The following is a 22,313-nucleotide window of genomic DNA, read 5'->3' on the forward strand; positions in this document are numbered from 1 at the left end:
GGCATGCAAGTGAAAGCTAATGTACAGGGGGAAAGAGCGTATGCTTGGATAAGTGACGCTGAGAGAGGGCAGGAATTGCAAAAAGAAACTTGGTTTTCTTCCAGTAACCAAAATGATTAGCTGTTCTTGCTTTATGAAAGCATTTAGACTGCTGCCTTCTAAGTTTACTAGCAGAATGGATTGCTTTGTTACAAGGACCTTTTTTTAATCTCCTTGTCTGTTCATTAGGAAAAGTTTTACAATGATCAGCACAGCAGCAGGTTAATCCAAATCTTGCTTTCAAAAATGCCATCTAGCTGTCAAGGGAAATTCACTGTATGGACCCATTTGTTTTAAAGCTACTGACTACTGATAAGCCCTGCTATCAGCATGCTATTACGTCTTGCTATGTGGGTTATCTTAATAAAGTGGTAAATAAGAAACCCTTGAAATCCAAGAATTCAACTGTGTAATAAATTCAACAAAGGGGGAAAGACCAGGTGATTGAATGTACTTACGTACTTTTAAAAACAAACAAACATTACTGGGACAATAGACCTGAAAAGAGGAAAACTTTCCTTTCCCTTCCCTTAACTCTGGCTCCATCAGCTACTTCAAGTAGTTACTCCAGTATTTTGTGCTGACAAGGTGAGCGGTCCCTTGCCCCTTCCCCCTTGTTAACTGCTGGTTATCAGGGATTTGTGAAAGGTGAATCTAGTCACACAAAAAAATATCTCGAACGAGCAAATGGGTGATTGGGCAAAGTATAGCAGGCACAGCAATTAACTGTTTATTTGAGGTCTGTAAGTTTGTTTTTTCTAATTCAGAAACTCATTGCCAAAGCACTCCCATTCTGACTTTCACCCTTCATTTGGAAGAATACTCTGCTTGCTGTGGTGATGGGTAAAAACAATCCACTAAATTCTCTTACTATGGTATGACTGCAAAACAGTACTCAGCCGGGTAGTGTACAACATGTTAGGATGTTGGGGATGTTTAGTACACATTTTGTTTTTGTGTACTAAGGCACTTCTTTCTATAGCAGTTACTAGCTCTATTTATGGCAAGTTATTCACTGAGCTGGAATTGCACACTAGAACTAGCAAAGATTCTTTTTCAGAGCTAAAAATGGAATAGTGTTTTCCTGAGTCGCGCTCCCTCCTGCCGATGGCACCACGTCAGGTTGCCTCCACAGCTGCTTTCAGTTTCACAATTTACATGGGTGCTATAATGACATTTTTTCTCATTGATGTGGTGGAAAAACCTGACATCTTTATGCTATTTTTCCTGCTCTGATATGTTAAACTGTATTTTCTACTGACTGTGAGGTTTGGCAATGAGTGTTGAGTTCAGAGATGGGCCTGTACCAAAACCCCTGCATTCCAACATCTATGAAGTATGAGAAGGTTAATAACTGGATCCAAACGTCTTGGCCCTAGCCTATTCCAGTTTTAAATGCATATCACTTTGGCCACATGTTTAAATTGTTTTTTGAGGTGATTAAGACTGAAAGAAATCCTTCAGGCTGCAGAAAGACTTTTAAAGAGGAAGTGGCATTTAAGAATCCTACAGGTAGTTAAGCAAAGCTTGCTCATTTGCTGCTTAAACTTGACTTTTAGGAGCCCCCAAGGAATTACATTGCCCTTCCTCTATTATAACTTTACATCTAAGTATTATTTTGGCACTCCTTCTGAGATGTGCTGAGAAAGCTAAGGTGCTTTATGGCTATTGTTCCTGCTTGCACCAGTGGAGCGCTGGAGAAGCCTAGCAGCATACATCCAGGTATGTATGCTGCTATTGATGTAGGTACCTCAAAGCGGTTTTTTTGATCCTAAGTGATCTGCCTATAAGCTCTAAAGAAAGTGCCATATACACACTCCTCTGCAAAAAATCGCAGTGCCCCATGGTAAGTTATACTGTAGTGCAGTGTAAGGGGATGCACAGATTGTTACTGAAATCATGGTTATTCTGCCTTTTTAATTGATCAACTTCTCCAGGTCTGCCTAGTTTAATGGCCTCAGTGGCTCTCTGTGAATACAATTACACATGCATCTGCCAGCTGCTTGTGGTATCTCTGTTTGCTTCAGCAAGAAAAGCTGTTCTTTGGCTGTATTGGCTCACTGTGGTTTGTGGCACAGAGCACTGATTTATTAGGCAGTAGTTGCATTTTTTCCTTTTTTCCTTGAATGATTAAACTGTGATGTCACTTTTTGTCTTGGCTTGAACCTTTTAAAGAACTTCTTTTTTTTTTTTTTTTTTTTTTTTTCTTTTTTTTGCTGCAGACTATTCTCTTAACACTGGGGAAGTGGGAAATGTCCCAATGTTCATTGCAGAGCAACTCTGTCTACCCCAGCACATTCCAGGGCCACCGAATCATTTGTGGTGAGAGTGATTCAGATCTGGTTAAGATGATTTAAAAGAGAAGTTATGGGCATACTGCAGTTGTGCATTTAAGAAAATACAGAGAGTTTTTTTTACTGCCTGATTGAGACCACATGGCTCCAACTTAGACTTTTTTCTAACGTGGAAGTTGTTGGCTGGATGTACTCAAACGTTTTGGTTGGTTTTTGTTTAATTGCCTAGAGGCTAAGGGTTGGGATCATAGCATTTAATGGTAAGGTCAAGGTTAAAACAAATAGTTTTTAATGTTCCTTTGAATAAAAGGCGAAATGGCTTCTTTGAGTATTTTGTAGAATACAAACATGCCTCTCTTAAATGAGAGCAAATGTATCTCAGGAATTCTTTTGGACATTACAGGGTAATTGGTGACCTGATTTGAGAGAGAGGGAGAAGGATAGCGATAAGGAAAGATCTACCTGTTATAAATCACAGTAAATATGTTCAATTCCAAATACATTACAGAAAGTATGAAAAGTAAAAAGGAAGGACAATGACTTTTTGACTGTATACAGTTTAATTGTTTGGTCTCAAAGTTAGCATTTTGGGCTGCTCTCACGAGGAGTGAAAAGTTTATAGTATTGAACACTTTATTAAGCTGTTGTAATTATCTAGAACAAAGTATCTCTCTAATCTGAAGGAGGCAATTGTAATAATTGTAGGCCCTTTGTACTATCATACTTTTAATGCATATTGTTTATTTTGAAATAGACTCTCATAATCAAATCTTCCCTCAGTACTCTGTAGTTCTTTCTTCTCAATTATATCCTTTCTCCCATAAACTGATGCATAGCAATTGATATAAGACTTTCATGCAAATCTCCTTCAAATGTGAGTATTATGTGGTGAATGGTTTTTTGTATGGATATTTTCTAAATGGGAAAATGAGTCCATGAAGTTTCAAATTTAGAAAACAAATAAAAATTATAGCATTAAAAAACACTATTCTTGTCTCTGGTTGGAAGGGGAAGTAAAGTTGAAGAACAGTTCCTACAGTAGTTCTGCATACACGGTAGTTTATCTAGAAATAATATATAAATATTATTCTACAAAGGCAAATCCAATAAACAACAATTATAAACATTTTGCTATCTTTAAGTATTGGGGTAGTAAATTTCGCTGGTGGAAACTGGAAAATATAGAATAATCAATTATATAGCTGTGTACATCTTTTTTAACTCGTTTCTTGCTTAAGATTACTTTTCCCTCTAATTTCCAGGACACAAGTGAACTTTGTTCTTAACTTAAAGAAAGGATAAAAACTAAAAAAAAAAAAACCCCAACCTTTAACCAGGGTTCATGAATCACTGTTAGTTAATTTCTGCCTCACGTAAACTACAATGCAAATGTTTAAAAGTTATTTGCAGTTTTTTGTAAATTTGAAGTGCACAATGCAGATGGGAAAGCTATTAGTATTTCTGAATAATTGCTGTGAGAATTAATCAGAGATCGAAATGTGTACTACAGCACCTTGACATTCCTGCCTCTGATATGTTAATGCATCAGTGTTCAGATTCACCATATGAAATATGCATAACCAACCTGAATTGGTTTTATACTAGACAATCCTAATTGTAGTGTGGATAAAATAGTACCGTTTTTCTACCAAAAATAAAATTAAGCATGGCCCTTATCGTGCCCCATCTTAAAAGATGCATCTTGTGCCTGAAGTCTTTGACAAATTCCACAGTCCCTCAGTGCTTTACAGATCGAGTGAAGGAGAGGTGGTAAAATGCTGCTACGTAGTACAAGTGGGAGTACCCCTGTGTCTTCATATAAAGAGCAGAATATTCCGTTCTTTGAGACACCTCTGGGACAGCTTTGACAGGGCTGCTTGGAGTACGTAGGTATTAATCTGGAACTATATGGGCATTTGCCAGTCTTCCCAAACTTAATGACTACTTACATGGTTTTTCTGACCGTAATGCTGGTGCACTCTGTGTTGCACTGCTCATATGTAAAAGAGACCCCTGCTCTTTAGTCAGTTTTTCAAACAACAGAGAGAGGCATGATAGAAAAGGGTAGGAAATAAGGGTCAAGGATTTACATGGGCCACAGCAAGCATATATAAATTCTAGTCATTGCAAAAAGGAGTAGACCTTAAAGCAGTCTTCAATGTTGACCCTCAACCTGTTGGATTCCTATGGAGTTTTTTATTTTTCAGTAAAATCTGCTTTTGGTACTGTTTCATATTTCAGTTTTCATCATGGTTGTGTGTAACAAATACAGATGGTACGCTTTGAGGCATGGCTGGCTAGGTGAGTGTATGTTGGTAGGTGGGAAGAATCTTGGAAGTGATGAATGTTTGGAGCAAGCACTGGCCATAGCAGCAGAGATAGTGACCAAAGCACACAGCAAGGGTACGTGCATGCTTTTGGATCATGCCATATTGACAGCCGGCAACCATGGATATAAGCTTGTCTGATAAGGCTGAAACCAAAGTCTCAAGTGAGAGCCATGCTGTGTCTTGCAGCTAGTGAGAGTGAGTGAAGGTGCTTTAACTGATAGCTGAGGAGATAGCATCAGTTAATCATTATTCATTAGGTGAAGGTAATGCCTACTCCTCAGGTCTGGCTTAGGTGGCATACGTAGTCCTACTCTAAAAAGAGTCCTTGTAGGTTTTGAAATGAACAGTAATACAGCAATTAACCCTAATGAGAGCTATCTATTTGCATAAACCAAGTAAGTTGGTCAGATTTTGCCTATGCTATGTAATTTCTGTAAAGGGATGCTGCCTATAAGGATGCTGAGGAAATGGTGGCATAAGCTTTGTTGCCTTGGGGAACTGAGGCTCTGAAGACAGGCAATTTTCCTTCCCCACCCTTTCCTTCCTCTTATCTGCTGTTTCAACTAGACCCTTTCACACAGCACACTCTAAATCTGTCCTAGGACACCACAGATGTTATCTGAGACTCCAAAGTCTCGAATCTTATTTTAGCTCTTTTAATGGGTAGCTTTTTGCTCTGTCTTGTTTTACTTACCTCCAAGGTAGGATATAAGGCAATAGCATGCCAAAGAAAAGTACAGTTGCTTGTAAAGATGACAGCTATTACATAGAGATCAAGCCTTTTTTTTTTTTCCACCAGCAACTGTGAAAAATGTCTTTGATAATATTACATTATGAATCAGAACAGGTATAATCACTACTGCTAATGTAATGTTTTGCTAGTTAATGCTGGAAATTAATTCAGAAAGCTTCCAGTTTCAGTCCAGACCAACAGGCTTGGAAACTATTTAACACGTTACAAATGTGGGTTTGCAAAGTGTCTAAAGTTCTCTGGCTCTTCTGGATATTAAACTATTATTGAAAGAAAGTTAATTTTTAGATTGTTTGCTGTATTTCAATGATTATATAGGTGACCTCAGATTTAGCTTTCATAACTTCCTTTCCTGAATTTCTCTGTAAATATCTTTCTCAAAATTTTCCAGTTGTCCCTACATAAAGAAAGTAGTCAATGTCGCTGAGTCTGAATTACAAATTAAAAAATGCATACAAGACAGCAAGAATTAGCTGTATGGATGAAGGAGAATTCAAAATATTTGGCAAAGACTGCATCCATAAGTTAAGAACAAAATCTGCCAAAAAGTTAACTGTTTAAAAATGGTGCAAATTAGCTGCAGTATTGCTGGACCTTGATTATTTAATTCCTATTGGCATCTCGGATATCAAGCAAATTTGAAAAATAAAGAAAAACTGAAAATAAATAAAACTTAAGAAAACACTATATAGAAAGATAAATATTTTAAATTAAAATTGAACTGGAATGATCAGAATTTCTACTTTCCTCACTATTTCAGGCATTACTAAAAAAGACCATTCAAACCACAAAATTATCAAAACCCCAAAACAGCAGAATAATCTCTATCTACAAAGTTCTGATTTTATTTATGAACAAGAAATTATTAGCAAATTGTTGATTAAAAAGCAAAGAAACAAACAAAACTCCAAGAACCAGAGTATAAGTTGTTGCTAGTGTTTTGTTTTTTTTTTTTTAAAGAAGTCATGTGAATTAGTTTCTGATATTTTTGTTTATATACATTAGCAGGTACCTCACAGAAGCACACAAAAACCACATTTCATCTTCCTGATAGTCCTAAGGGCACTTGCATGAGGACTCTGTTTTAGGAGATGAAACTTGTGATGATCACTGACAGAAAATATTACATACAGCCTTAAGCCATACGCCACCAAGTTTGGCCAAACCATCTGTTCTGACTATAGGATTGCTGCCTTTGTTATCTGTAAATACATGAAACAGAGTCAACTATTGCAACTGTCTGTGATACAAGTCATCCTAATCTTGAAGGCTTCAGTGATGGAAGTTTCCTCTGTTCATATCGAAGCCATTCAGGACCTGCTCTACTATTGAAAACCGTAGTCGGTGAAGTGCTGAGGTGCTTGTTCTCTGCGTCCTGTGACACTCTGCAGAATGATGCCCATCTCTGCAGGCTGAGCCTTGCTGACTAAATTTGACTGCTGTCACACTTAATGCAAGGCACTGACAAAACTGCTGACAGCTTTCTTCCTTTGTTCTCAGCTACTGAGTTGCTGACCTGACCTGCGTGAATCAAGTATTTTATCTTTCATCAACAAAGTTATATTTACTGACTCTGGCTTGGAAGTAAATAGGAAGTAAGAAAAAGCAAGATGATATTAGGAACAGTATCCATGTAAGAATGAAATAGGTTTGTATTAGATATGCAGGGTCTCATTTTGTATTTAGTCTGGTCTAGTTTAGCTAATGTTGCAGCTGCAAATAAAAGGGTTTTTCTATTCAGCTACGGTAATGTAGATAACTGTCTTCTTTAGGCATCATTTAATTGTGCCTATATAAAACACGGTGATTGCAATATATGTCATAGTTGATTTAATAACTTTCTGCCTCCCATAACTCCAGCAAGATGTCTGCCAGCTCTGAAGGTAAGCCTGCAAGTTCCGCAGTTGCCACTTCCATGTTTTCAGTATGAATTAGACTACACACCTAGATGGAGGTTTCTTTTTACTTACTGTTGATTTGCAAGTTATTACGGTTCCATGATTGAATGTTGTTGGTGTTTTTCTACGAACTAGAGTGATTGGTCTAAAATATGTCTCAGCTTCTTCCCCGTGTTTAAGTATTATGGTTTTGAGAAGAAGCATTACTGCTTCGTCTGAAATTTGTATTGTCAGCCATCAACTTGCCACTAACTCACCACAATCATATTAAATGCAATCTACCTTATGTATAGAATTTAAACTACGTAAATGCAATTTTATCCTTATAACTTTCCATCTTTTTCTTTACTGCTAACTCTTTACAGTCCTTCCCTCAAAGTTCAGAACATTATTCCACTGGAAGGTTATGCCTGGCAGTTCTGTAAGAGGTTCACCTCCCCATGGAGGCAAAATAATGACAGCACACTAGTTCAAAATCCCTTTCTGGTCAAAGAAGTATACAGTTATAATGGATAGCTGAGAGTGGCATTTGTGTCATAGACAATATGCATTCCATTTCAGCTAGACAAGCAATTGTGTTAATCCTACAAGCCTCAACAGTTCTTTGAGTCTGAAAAAATGTTCAGCAGTTTACATGTGATTATTAAATACCTTTTTTTTAACTTGCTGTAACTGTCTTCACGGCTTTTAATTTTCTTTCTTTTCTTCCCCTCTGTGATCATGTTAATTTCCTATCAAACACCAGAAGTGGTAATTTGACGTAAGCCTGGGTCTGCATAAGCCAAGTGACAGTAGCTGCAATACAAGTGAACATAGTTACAGTTATTTAGTGTGTGCCCTGGAAACTTAGGTGCGTAACTGCCCTCAGAGTTATTGGAAGGGGATCACATAAAATCCCCCTGCATCAATAAGCAAACAGACCCCTAAGAATGAAACTCCAGTACTTCATTGCCATGCAGTGCTGTATAATAACTTACATCAGTCTCTTCATTCCAATCTGCTAGGTTTTTTAAATATGGAATAAGAATTTTATCTGGTAATGCAAGGTCAGAATCTGCTCTTACTCTAGAGGCCTGGCCAGCACATGAAAGGTGGTCTTAGAGGCAGTGGAAGCTGAGTTCTGACCTGGCTCTCACCTTTCTTGGGTGACAGTGGACAAAGAGCTTAACTTCGATTTCTCAATAATAAACCATATCTTAATTATCTCATATTCAATTACTGTTTCAGTGCTCAAAGTCCTATTCACTGAGCTTTTCTTTAGAGAAACATTTTTAATCAGCTACCTCAGACACGAGAACATTCATTGTGCAATTGCCGACGTTCACTGCAGATGAGTGGGAACTATTGTTCTGGACCAGTAGATCCTGTGTAGACTGTTGTTACACGGTGGTCCAATGCTTATATTCAGTAAGATGTGCCATGTGCTAGACACTCTGGAAAATTATGGTGAATGTTCTTACTGGAAATACACATGAGGGTATGTCTAACCTAAGAGAATGGGGAAAATGGATGGGGGGAATGGTGGAATAAAATGAGGGAGGCATAGTATGCTGCTGTCGTTGGCTCTTCCAGCACACTGAAAGCTTCAGAACAGTCCGTATCAAACGAGGAATGTTATCTCTAATACCATATGTTTGTGTTTTCTGAAGCACTAAACTGTAACTCTCTTCAAACATGCTTCCCACAGTACTGACTCTCAGTACAGGGCTGGTTGCATTTTAAGACTACTTTTTAAAAGATATGGTATATGTTTCTATAATTTTGTTTAAACAAATATTTAAGGATGCCCAGTAGAAAATAAAACAGGTAGAGCTTCCTGGATTATCTTTGGAGTCCATTTGTATATATATATTTCCAAGTGTGGAAAAGGGTTCCTTTAGCCACAGGGTGAAGAATACAGAGCAGCATCTCTGCTTTGGAAATCTAATATTCTGATTTTTTGGGAAGAGATTATAATCTTTGCATGAAACAAAACAGCAAATAAATCAATTGCTGCTGGCACAACTACAGACACAAGCAGAAGGGGTCTGCTTGACTTACTGCCGAGTGAATTAGTGGAACAATCTGAAATGCAGATAGTGTCTACCACACTTTGACTTCGGGGTAGGATGTTCCAGGCCCAAGAAGGAAGTTGTACAAAACCAGTCAATTTAATTACCTGTCAGAAAGAAAGAAATTACTGCTCAGTGTCTGGCATTTCATGCCCTAAAACTATAGGGGCTCCTATGTGGTAGCTAGTTAAATGCAAAAAAGTGTGTGTTTCAGGTACTGGGCTTTTTCTTGTGTTCAGTGCTGAATTCTGTATAGAGTGTTTTACACTTCTGTGAAAATCCTCTGAGAGTATAAAACTCTAAAAGTGTAGAAAATAAAAGGTTATATCTGGTTATCATTTAAAGCTGAATTAAATTGAAAATTAATGAAAGCGTCTACAATAATATTGGGGACAGAATTGCAGAGTCAGCTTTTGTCAAGCTTTTTATGACTGCAGTCATTCTTCACATTTATGAACTGTTCCGTCTTTGTGCTTTGATACATGGAAGCTGCTTCCATCTTTATTGGCACTGGAGACAAGCTATTGTCTATATTACAGTGGACTTAAAAATGTATAAGATACTTCAAAAGAAAAAAAGACTTCTGGTGAGATAGGAGAGCTAAAATGTTACGTGGAATGTTAAGGAGTGAAATTAATGTACGTTAGCTGAATGTACTCTGCCTGTTTTAATTTGAACTTGTACTTTGCTTCATTCTTTCTCTCACTGCTCTTAGCACCTACCGATTTTAGCATAAAGTCTTCTGAAATACAGGTAAATGTACCACAAAACTACTATATGAACATTCTTTTTCTGTATCTACTGTCCTGCTTTTTGGCTTTTGTTTTGTTTTTACTAACCCATTATGGAGAATTGCATTTGTAAATATGTCAGAAGGCCAAAGAATTTTCTTTTTTAATTAATTTTAAATAATTTTGCAAATTGCAGACCAAATTACAATCCATTAGTATTCACAAGTTTTGGGTTGTGATTTTTTTTCTTCTTTTTTTTTTTCTTTCCTTTTTTTTTTTAAGCTCTGAAACCCAGAGACGTTACAGATGGTTTTACTACTGTATTTATGAAACAAGCAACTATTTTCCAAACAGAAGTGATGTAATTTAGGGGCTAAGAACAAGTGGGGATTTGCAACTATTCAATTATTTTGCCATATCTCATATTTAATGATATTGAAAAAACATACTTATATGTTTATTCATACATATATGTATATTTAAAAATCGATAAATAACTGTTTGGTCATTGCAGCTTGCTGTTACTTCCAGTCCAAGCTATCTTTTTTCCCCTAATATTTGCAGGCTTTTATAATGAAATTTGGAGGTCTTATATCTGAGGAAAATAATTTTAAGTGAATGGAAGGGATTTTTCATTCCTGACCTTTAAATGCTTAGCCTCCTGAAGTGGAAGGTGTTTTGTTGTAAGGCAGTATTGGCTTTGGTCTGAAGGAAATTTATTTCAATTTCAGCACATAATGAGAGCCTAAAAAAATGACACATTGTCAAGCAGAGCCATCCAGTTTGTTGAGTAATTGCTTTCATTATTGAAATATGGAATTGCAATGGTAGTGGAGCAGAGTTCTTTTGACTCTTCAGTTATGCTAGAAGGTTCCTACTCTGACTTTTGAGGATAGTATTAGTCTTCCCTTTGATTATTCTGATTTATCTTTCTTCAGTCTGGCTAACCTGTGGGACAGTAGAGTTATTTCGTAGTCATCTGCAAAGAAGCTCTAGCCATCTTTGCACAGACTGCACTTCATCTCAAAAGCCACTTTAGGAGCTATAACTCAGATGTATGGCTGAGTTGTAAGTGGCAGTAGTACCTATATACGTGCCAGGAACTCAAGCTTTTTGAACCAGAAGATTGTATAAAATATCCTCCTATAGATGTCTGGTACAAAACAATGCTTCAGGAAATAGTAAACTGTGAAAGAACTGTCTAAGAAGAGGTGTTGTAGGGAAATCATTACATTAAATATTGTTAATTGCTTGTTCTGCAATTAGAGTTCTGAATTTTCTGAAGAAAACGACTGCTATAAAGCATGTCATTAAATTAACCTGCAGTTATCTAATGAGTCCAACGGCCCTCAAAAATGTCTTACAGATAAATGTATGGAAACCTTAGTATCTTAAATTGCAGATAAATTTTTATTGGGTTTTTGTTCCTACTCTTTATTGGCATATATGAACATGGACACATAATTTGTAAATTTATATATGCCTAAATTCACTAGTTATAGAAGTTACTCAATGAAGTGAAAAGACAGTGTTATTTTTAAATAACTAGCTGTATGCGTAGTAAATAATAAATGTGCTTGTTGTAAAAGGTGGTTTGCAGTTTGCCATACATAATTAGTTCTTAAATTGCACAATATTTTCTCTCTTTCTTGATCTGATGATTAACCCAACATAGAATAAACTGAATTATCTATCCACATCTATTTGTCTGTTAAATTGCTGCTTCTGAAAGTGACACATTTACAGCACAGGTGTGTGCCCAAATACAGAGAAGGAAGTTCTGTGTAGAAGTTCTGTGTTTCTGAAACTGTGAAATCTATGGGTACACCAACACCTCAGCAATGCTTTTGTCTTCAGAAAACATGCAGTTAGGATCATGAGTAACAAGGTAATTTGTGTTTTGACGATGGACAAAGATAAGGAAAAAAGACAAATCTTTCGGGGCAAAAGGCAAAGATAAATCAAAATAGGATATGAAGTAGGATTTAAACTTGGGACTTCAGAAATGGAAGACATTATTCATGCAGTTCAGCATTCTGTTATTTCATATATGAAGGCTGACTGTAACAAAAGCAATATTTTTGGAACAAATTTTTTTTAGAAGATATTTGTTCATTCTGGTTAGAGAAGAAAACATATTTTTCCTTTAATATTGACTGCTTCTTTGGCCAGTTAAAGAAATGTGATCTTGCTGTTCTTACTGAATAAATACAGCTGCACGGATGTCTTTGTTCTGCATGATGAAACAGGATTACCTGAAATGTGGTATCTCATTTGGATGCCATTTGATGTATTTGTGAAATATTTGCCCCAACACCGCACTACTGTGAACAACAACATTCGCTTCCCTGGTTTCTTTGCCATATGTCGTGAAGGTACCTATGAAGCTTTGAAGCCAGTTCAACAACAAAGTTTCTAGATGCTTTTCGTTGTTCTTCTATTAAATATTTAGATATTTTCCTTATAATCAGAGTTCTAAAAAAATGGTGAACATATCTAGTTTTTTAAAAAGTTACTCCTGCAGAAGTGAGTAGCCAGTAGTGCACATGACTTTAACCTCCTACGCAGCCCGTTATGCCAGAGATGTTTATTAATCACAAATAAATAGCTTTGGATTACATATCCAAATAAATCATCCATCTTTTCTATTTGATATATTATTTATGGTTTCTACAAAGAAAAAAAAATAGCATTAAACTTTTTAATTATAGGCATGGAATGTAATTCAGTTTTATTCTTTAAATCTCATCATTTTTTTCCTTCACATCCACATATTTCCTTACTGCATCACACCATGCATATCTTCTAGATTTTTATAAGAACGCAAGATTAACACAGAGATGTGCAACTTGTAACAATGACATTTTATTAAATTAGAATGGTTTTGCTTGTAACAGCAAGCTGAGGTAAATAGAAGGACCTTAGGAAATAGGAGGTAGTTCCCTCTGGTAAATTTGTAGTAGGAGTAAATTTCAGTGTGTTCAGTAACTCTAGAAAAATACATTTTGTGGCAAAAATTCTTACTGCTCCTAAGAATGATTTAGCGATAACAGAGTTGAAACCAGTGGCATGCATTATACCACTGCCAGAGAAATGCAAAATAAGCAAAGGTAACTGTGGAGCAAATGATTTAAAATTCTCTTAATCTAAAAAGTAAAAACAAAATTCTCTAAAATATTTGATGTGTGGCCAGCTATTCAATTATAAATCTTTGCTTTGCTCGATGTTGTGTTCAATTTTCATACTTTCTAGCATCAATTTTGTATTTTCTTGCATAAATATCTCTGTCATTCAGGTAATTAAAAGCCTCTGTCATAAATATGTTTTTAAAAGCTATGAAGTGAGGCCAACATTGCAAAGACAGAGGCAAGATACAAACTTGAAAAAAATTGAGAACTTTTAAGCTAACTTTGTGATTTTAAGACAGAACAATTAGTTTTTAATCAAGTCTGACAATCCTGTTTTTCTTTTGTAATCAGCTGTACACAGCTATGTAAGGATGTGGAACATTGCAGTGCCCAGAGAGAATTATATGACCTACAGGCACATCTCAGCTGTAACTCTGAGTATCTTGTCAGGAGCTGTCAAAAGCTCAAACTAACTTTCGGTTTATTTCCCCAGCCAGAATGCTGAAACAGAGCAGAATCCTTCTCCCACAGGTAAAGTGAACAGAAAGAGACTTGGAAAACCTATGCAAGAATGTAGGGAAGGAATTTTCCCAATCACAGGAGTAAGTTAAAATAATTATCTTGGGAGTTACCACAGCCTGCAAACCACAACGGAGACCATTGCTCACTGTTCTTGGAAGCTTTGTAGCGCATGGCTCAGCCGGTCACATCTGTAACCTTCTGTACTCCCTCCTCTTTGCATCCTTGCACAGAGCATGATGCAAAGCTTGACTTCAGAGGGAGCAGGATTACCTTGTAGGAAATCACAGGCCGAGATGTTGATGAGTGTCTTGAAAATACAACCTTTTTGGTATTCTTTTGCCTTTTTTTTTTGGTCCCCAAATACTTAATTATGCAATTTACTCAGCTGGATGTGAAGTCCTCACTGAAATTTGGAAGAGGTTGGAGAACACTGTGCAACACCTGAAGAAACAGTTACATTCTGAATAAGTATATAATGTTTATAATGTAACACACCTTCCATCATAAAATTGGCATCTGTGCTTTTCATCATGTAGAGCCATTTTTTATATGCTTAATTGGAGGTTCAGGCAAAGTATCAGCATATATATTCAGATCTTAATTTTCTTTTGAGATTACAAAATATAAATATTTAAAGTATGTATGTTGGTCTTGGTAACTCTTTTATGAATTGTCTGTACAAATAATGAAATTGTATAAAAATATTTCATTACGAGTTGCACAAAAATTGAGCAGTGTGCAAAGAACATAAGCATCTGAATAATCTGACTACTGCAGTGTACTCTAAATCTTTTTTTTTTTTAAAAAAAAAAAAAGTTAAATTCTTTAAGTAGTAATGTTTTACCGTCTAGAAGTGTTGGACTGCCTACTTTGAATGGAGAAAAAGCAAAATGGAAGTTACACACAGTATTGTGATGGAAACGCTGACTCTGCCATTGCAGGAATGTCAGAGTATTTCATTTTAACTTTTCTTGCTAGACATACTTAACACCACTAAGGATAAAATTACTTTTTAATTTACAACTTATCTCTCTGCACATTTTGTAGTGGTCAGAGTTCCCTATTATAATTCTTCCCTAAGGCTATATCTTAAAGTTTCGCTTCAGCTGCCATTTTAAATTAACTTTTAAAAGTGTGCAGAAAGGAAAACCTCTCTATTCCTCAGTGACTCTCAAAAAACACAAGTTCCAGCAGGATTATGCATTAGGGAGAACCTTGAACTGTTTTTCTTAAGGCCCTGGTGCGCACTTAGTCAGTGTACTGTTCAGCTCTGTTTATATTTTGTTCGCAATCATTAAAATCCCAGACACACGTGCTCGTTCGTACTTCCATGCATGGAGGGTTGTGAGGGGATAAAGAAAAGAAGAGTAAAAAAGAAAGCCATATTGTGTGAATTGCTACTTGATGTCAGTGTGCGTGAATCGCTGCTCACCTGGCATCTGACTGTCCTTTTTTGTTTGCCGTTCTAGTTTTGCCGTCATACCATAACATAGCCAGTGAAAAAGAAAGAAGGCTTTGAAGCATGAAAAGCGAGTATCTTAACCATTGTTCCCCTGCTGCCGAAATACCTCTGGTTTGCTTCCTTGGAGTATTGACTTTTCAGTCTAGTGATTGCATTTCAGTGTCTGCATTAAATACTTAATTGCTATCATTTTAACATACAGTAGATACAATGTAGGTGAAAAGGGTGCATAGCTGGAGAAAAGGCAAAGCAGAGTGGTACAGTGGAAATGCAGGCAGGAAGAGAAATGGAGGAAAGAGAATGAAGAAGAAAGTAGGAAAGAACAGAGAAATGCAGTGTAATATGAAATTTGTCAAGATGCTTCATGACTAATAAAATTCACTCCAGTTACATAAAATTTATATTTTTTTCTTTTTTTTTTTTTTTTTTTTTTTTTTTTGGTAGCAGTAGTTTCTGTTCTCTTTCAAGGGGACAGTTCTCTACAAACATGTATGAACGCTATCATGGCCCGCAGGAATGCACCTAGGCAGCAAGCTTGAGTTGTTATTCTCTGGACTGATACACACACACAGGCAAAACCTTTTCTTGGTCTCTCTGCCTGTTTTGTTTCTATCTGCACGCTTTATATGATATTGAGAACTTGCAACAAAGGGATAGGGAAATGAATAGATCACTTTCGGTATCCAGAACCTGTGAAATAGATGTATTTTTAAACCAATGTTCTCTATACAAGGAATTATCTTCTTCGCAAAGCATCTGTAGTGCATTTGTGCCTCTGTGTTACTCTCGGTGTCTTTCGGTTTTAGTTCGGTTTGGGGTTTTTTGGCTCTCCAGAAGCATTACTGCCTTCTCACAACTAGATAGTAATCCTCTTATTCCCAAGAGGATCAGTAGGCTGGAATAGACTGGACATGAATTAATGCTGCCCTAGTTAGCTGGAATTTTCTTGTAAGACTTACTTTGTGGCTGTTTTTCTTTGTCTCGCTATGAGTCTTTCTGGTTTCTTTGGCTCAGTCTTTCTTTGATAGTGATTTGTTGCTTGCTTTGGTGATCCCTCTGTAGAAAGAGGGAATGCTTCAAAGATTTGTCGTTGAATTTTTTTCAGTCCTTAGGAGCAGAAAATCCTCTTACCATGACTATTCCAAATGTAACAGCAGCAAGGCTGATGGGGCCTGTAGATAGCAGTTTCGTGCTCTATAATAGCCCATAATATATAAAAGATGGAAAACTAAAATTCAGTCTGTGTTGTGCTCTTTTTTTAATGCCCAAACTCTCTTGAACTGAACTGGTGACTGACAAGTTATTGCAGGATAAGTATTTCAACTGAGTATTTTTTAATTCACTTAATTTGCTGTAACCTCCAAAACAAATCCACCTTAATTAATTCTCTCCTTCTATCACCATGTAGATACACAAGAAAAAAAAAACAATTAGAAAAAGAAAGAGAATATAACTAAATCTATTCCAATATTCTTCATTTCAAATAACTCTGCTTTTGCCCATTGCAAAGGTGGATTCTTCTTTCCACAATAAACACTGCAGTCCAACACCAGGCCTGTTTCCCAGTCGTCAAACATCACCTTAATGATTGCTGGGGTAATTTTATATTGAATTGCTTGCTTATGTGTTTTTCTCTGTGGCAGACAATGTCTGATACAGCAGGTTAGGACTCGTTTTCAGTGGTACATCACTGATGTGATGCAACGAGTCTCAGTCCCGATAAATGTTCCAGATTAGCTCCCGCTACTTGAGGCTGGCTGTCTCTATGTATGTATGGCTGTGTCTGTGTATGTTTACTTACTAAACATTGTCTGGCAAAAAAATGTAAATAGATTTTTTATTTTAGGTTCAGATGCTTATCACAGTCTCTTAAACATTTTGTGAGCATGAAATCTGGGAGACAGTAGAAAGCCATACAGTTTGCATGAAACAAAAACAGGATCTATCTGAGAAAATAATTAGGCTTGGAGGAGAGGTTTTCTCCTTTGCAGAATGTTTCTGTAAAGGAAAGAAAAATAGGACTAATGGTTAAGTAGAGCCTCGTATTACAGGCTCTTGTCTGTGATTGTCTAGAAATTGAATTAACCTCTCTCTTGTGCATATCGTTTAAAATGTAACTTAGGAAGGGCTGCACAGAGGTTAGGACTCTGAAGGTCTAATAAGTAGAAATGGTAGCAGAGGTCCTCACAATGGGAGAAGGGAGGACCTGTGACAAGAGAGGAAAGGAGGGGAAGAGGGGGAAGAGAAATGTTAATTTTGGCAGTCGAGCTGACAGAATAGATTTGTCTCCAAGCCTAACAGTTGTAAAAGTAGGCCAAAGGGGTCTACTGAGTAAACAAATGGAAGTTTGTTAGTTCCTTTCAGAACTTATACTTTGTGTGCGCTGTCTGGGCACAACAGAAGACAGAAAAGGAACTTCTTAGTCTTTTAATTACAGAAGACAATTACATATGGTTTTAATGCAGCTATCAAGATTTTTTGCCTTTGGGAATGAAAGATCTATTATTTATAAAGAGACTGCCCACTGGGTTTTACTAAGGGGAACTGTCTTATGGGTATATCAGTTAGGTTTCTTAACTCTGCATTCTGAAATAAGCATGAAATTTCAAGTTTTACAGTCTGATACTTTCAGAAGAAAGTTTGGTAATGTATTTTTTATTTCTGTTAATTGCAAGTAGTTTATTAATAAGAAAAAAGCAATAAAAGCGAGGCAGTTCTAAAGTAGTCTTTCTAAAGACTCCTCACTGCCTGTTATTGTGTGGTATCTGTCATCCTGTAGTGTTGCATACTTCACCTAAATAGGTGGCGGTTCTGTAACTCCTTGGGGTTTCTTTGGTTTTGGGCAGCAGGGGAAAGTCATCTGATAGGGAGGGGGGAAAAAAGTTCAATTCTGAAGTATTACTGGAATGTAACTGCAAAAATTCTCTCACGTACAAACTAAAGGAAAAATATCAAATTTTTTTTGGTAGCAGATTTTAAGTCTTTAAGATTATTTTTGAAAATATTGTCATCTTTTAATTTGAATTGAGTCCCCATAAATTTCCATGGTTATATATTTTTTTTTTTAAATCCTCACTACAGTAGGAAACTGAAAGTGTATGAAAGGAAGAGAATGCAAGATCCCTTTTGAAGCTTGCTGTCAAGAATCACTCATTTTGTCTTTATTCGCACCACAGCAAGATTTGAGTTCTGGGGTGGCAGAGGAAGAAGAGGAAAAGCACAGATCAGGATTATGGGATGAGAGGAAGGGAAGGAAGAGTGATTAGAGTGAGTTTATAGGACTGCAGCTCAGAAAGACTTGGCAAAATCTGTTTTCAGGACACAGTGAAAATTTGAGAATGGCAGGAAGGCTGTTCCCTAATGATTTTCCTTTAGTGACTCACCAATCTACCATCCCTTGAAAAATGCATAGCAGCCTCTGTACAAAAAGAATTATCCACTTCTCATACTTGCTGGGCTGCTAGAGATATGGATAAATCAGGGAGTAGCCTATGAGAACAGAACTAGCTGATATGGGTGATTCAAGCAGAAAAAGGATGGGAGCTGATATCTTCATGGAAGCCATGCAGACTGAGAACATGGACTTGCTCTTCAGGCAGCCTGCACTGGGAAAATGCTTGACTGATCCAACATAAACAAAATAGGCTGTGCTTTTACTTAATAATAAGTCACTCCAGATAAGTGTCTGTTTTGCTTGTACCTAAACCCATTCATTGGGCATACCTTTTAGATAGGAGAACATGTATTATATACATATATAAAAATAGGGGGCTAGGAAACCAGTTTATGTTCCTGATCTGAGGCAGGAGTAAACTTATTTAAAGTTTAGCGATGTGGAACCTATATCATGGGATTATATTAAGGTGACTGGGCATGACAGACAAAAATCAAACATCCTGTGTTGGGGAATTGGTGAGTATTAGGAAGAAGAGAGTAGTAGAAAGGTAAATTGAAATGGATTACACTGTGGTCAAAGCAAGTCAGTACATAAGACATACAGAAAACATTAATTCTGTTAAAACATTAATTCTAAAACATCCAAGACAGGACAGGGTATAGCTTTAAATTGTAGGTGTGTACAATTTTCTTAGCATTCAGAAATGTCTCACTACCTTTTAAATGAAGCTTATTCCAGCAAGTTATTTCTTTGTGAATGCCATTAAACACTTCAAAGCACCATGTGCTGATTTCAGTAGCAATTTAGATTTTTGCAACAGTCTTCTTGTGTGCAATGAGCCTGAACCAAACTCTTATGTTCTTTTTTTCTTTGTCTTTCTATATGTGTGTGGGCTGCAGATGGTTCTGTGAAGGAAAAGAACTCCAGAATACCCCTGACATTCAGATCCGTTCTGGAAGTGGAGGACTTCATTCACTAATTATAGCAGAAGCCTTTGAAGACGATACTGGACGCTATACTTGTCTGGCTTCAAATTCCATTGGTTCAGACAGTACATCAGCTGAAATATTCATTGAAGGTAAGAAGTGAAACAATAAGATACTTGATACGTACAGGAAAAGATAACTAAACTGAAGTTTACTTTTGGTTCTGTGGGTTAAGATTAGATTTGCTTTGGTGGTATTTTTATGTTGTTCCTCTGCTTCCCTTTAATACAACACACTGTGACCATCACGTCATGTCAATTCAGGTATTTCAAGGAATGTCCCAAGAATCAGTGGGTAGATTGCTATTTATTTAGGGTACAAGTAAGACAAAGAGTGGAAAAAAGAGGAACAAGCAGAGCTTTTGGCATATGGTTAGCTTTTACACAGTACCCTCTGTAAATCAAAGATTTCACTGGTGGTAACCAACAAAGATTTTCACGATAGCAGTAATCTCTGTCTCAGTTCTGAACCTCCTCCCAGTGCAATTAAATGTGGCTGCCCTAAATGAGTCTTCTTCAGTCACGGGTAAATGTATTGTAATTCTTCATATTTGGTACACTGACTTTAAGACGGGTTAAAAGTTAATACTAGTTGTGTCCAGAATCAACTGCTAGCAATTGTAAAAATATTTCTTTACTTCAAAATTAGTCATAATTCAAGTATTATTTTCTCTGAGGAAAGTTAATGACTTGACCATGAGTAAAATTATTATATTAATTTTTTTAGTGGAGGACTGTATTTTAGGCAGATTGTATTAATTGAATACTGATTTTTATTTTGATTCATGCATCTTTCAAACATACTGATAATATATATTCTTTTACCAATTTTGTAACTCATTAAAATTAAGTTAAATCATTAATTGAAAGCATAAAACAAATTAATATAAGAAATACTCATTAAAAAATCTGAATAATACCATACCAAAACCTTTAAATAGCTTTTCATTAATAAAGCAATAAACTTTTCACTATAAAGTAGCTAAATCATGACAGATGTGCATTTATAGGATTTATTTCATTATGTTTCTTATTCTCAGAACTTTCTTATCCCACATTGGAATATAATAGCAAAATCCCCAAGACTTTTCTGAATCTTATGGGTTCTAGTAAGACTTTTCTTTACAGAAGTAAGCATAATTTCAGTAACACTCAGGTACAGTACAAATATATAATACTGTGTGAAGTTATAATAACAGAAGCAACAGTAAAAAAGAAACAGGTAGGTAGAGACATACAGTGAATAAAACAATCCTTTTTTTCAGATCTGTCAAAGCCTTACTATGTCGAAGTGCTGTTTTGAAGTTTTACAACATGTAACTTTGAAAGAGGGAGAATTCTACAAGTCATTAGGCCCCTCCTCTGTGATCTTTAAGGAAACTAGATTGTCACATAAACATTGCTCTGTACATTAATCGTCTTGATGACACTGACACCTCGTACTTTCTTCTGTGCAGCAGGCCCAGCCACTCAAGACCTGATTATCCTTTGCTCAGGAGAAATACTTTCACGTAGACCCACTTTGCTCACTTGACATTGCTTCTCTCTTTTTACCTTTCCTGTGCTACTTGTTGCTTTGATTTTTGTAGTCTAAACTTTGTAAATGAATAAGATACGTCAGTTCCTTGGTCCAATCTCTGTTTCCCTAGAATCAGTCTACACTATACAATGCATACTGATTATTAATTGCTTATGATTTTTATTACAAATATAGATATGCATATGTATGCACAAATCCTTTAAGGAATAGTACGTACTGCAACCATGTCTAGAATAAATGTTGTGTGAAGCACCAGTTGTCAGGAAAAACTAAGACAAAGGGAATAAATGCTTTCATCTTTTTTTCTTTAAGTGACTTCAGGGTATTGCCAAACACATACATTATATCAGGACTTCCATTGGCAAGAAATACCACTACGTAAATGTTATGTATAGATTATATAAATAGTCTGAACTGTTGAGATCTTGAGTAGCAAGTTTAGTCTGAAAAATTCTTGCTATATTGTTGCTCTTACTTTAAGGTTGAAGATTTCTTATCTGTGTCTGCTTAAGCTTTAAGCTTTAACATTCAAGTAAATAAAATTATACATTTCCAGTAGAGTAGTAGCAGTTAGCATTTTTTTTTCTTTTTTGGCCATATTTGCTTCAATATGAAGGAGGACAGCTAAGAATCTAGGGAAAGCAGTTTGCAATTAAATTGGCATGGTTATGATTTCTGTAACTGCCTAAGTACATAGTTACAATCTTTTATCAGCTTTTATTACAGAGAGTTCTCAGCTCTTCAAGTGAAATGCAAAAATAGCACAGTTTTTTCTTTGGAATGTAAACATTAAATAAATCAGGAAAAGATGTGAGATTATTGAAAATACTTTCTTTTCCAGGTGCCAGTTCCACAGATTCAGAGAGTGAAAGTTCAATTTTCAAATCAAAATCTGGAGCTATGCCACAGTAAGTGTGCAAAGTAGAACCAAAGCTGTGCAAATATTCTTACTAATAAGGGGCACTGGAAAATCGTTGGTAGTTTTAGATCTGAATAAGCATCTGGGGTATGTCTTGTCTTTTCTTCTTCTCTCATGTGATATAAATGTGTAGTATTGTAACTGTAGATTGTTTCAATGTTCTTGTCCTGTCAGAGAAGTCTAGCCCTACCCTGACAATACTTTCGTTGATATCAACTTTTCGTATTCAGGAGTAACTTTAAGTTAACCAAGTCTTCATTTGTAAT

General features: G+C 36.3%; 1 protein-coding gene across 1 annotated transcript in view; it reads left to right on the top strand.

The window, feature by feature from the left end:
- Positions 1–22,313, top strand: part of PALLD (palladin, cytoskeletal associated protein) — a 194,601-nt gene that overhangs the window by 43,998 nt on the left and 128,290 nt on the right. Inside the window, exons 2-3 of the mRNA XM_086746711.1 lie at positions 19,503–19,681; positions 21,970–22,036. Of these exons, the coding sequence (XP_086602837.1) occupies positions 19,503–19,681; positions 21,970–22,036 (246 nt within the window). The remainder of the gene's footprint in view (positions 1–19,502; positions 19,682–21,969; positions 22,037–22,313) is intronic.

Source organism: Chlamydotis macqueenii, chromosome 4 (assembly GCF_036417535.1).
Source record: "Chlamydotis macqueenii isolate bChlMac1 chromosome 4, bChlMac1.mat, whole genome shotgun sequence".
In the NCBI taxonomy this organism is placed as follows: domain Eukaryota; kingdom Metazoa; phylum Chordata; class Aves; order Otidiformes; family Otididae; genus Chlamydotis; species Chlamydotis macqueenii.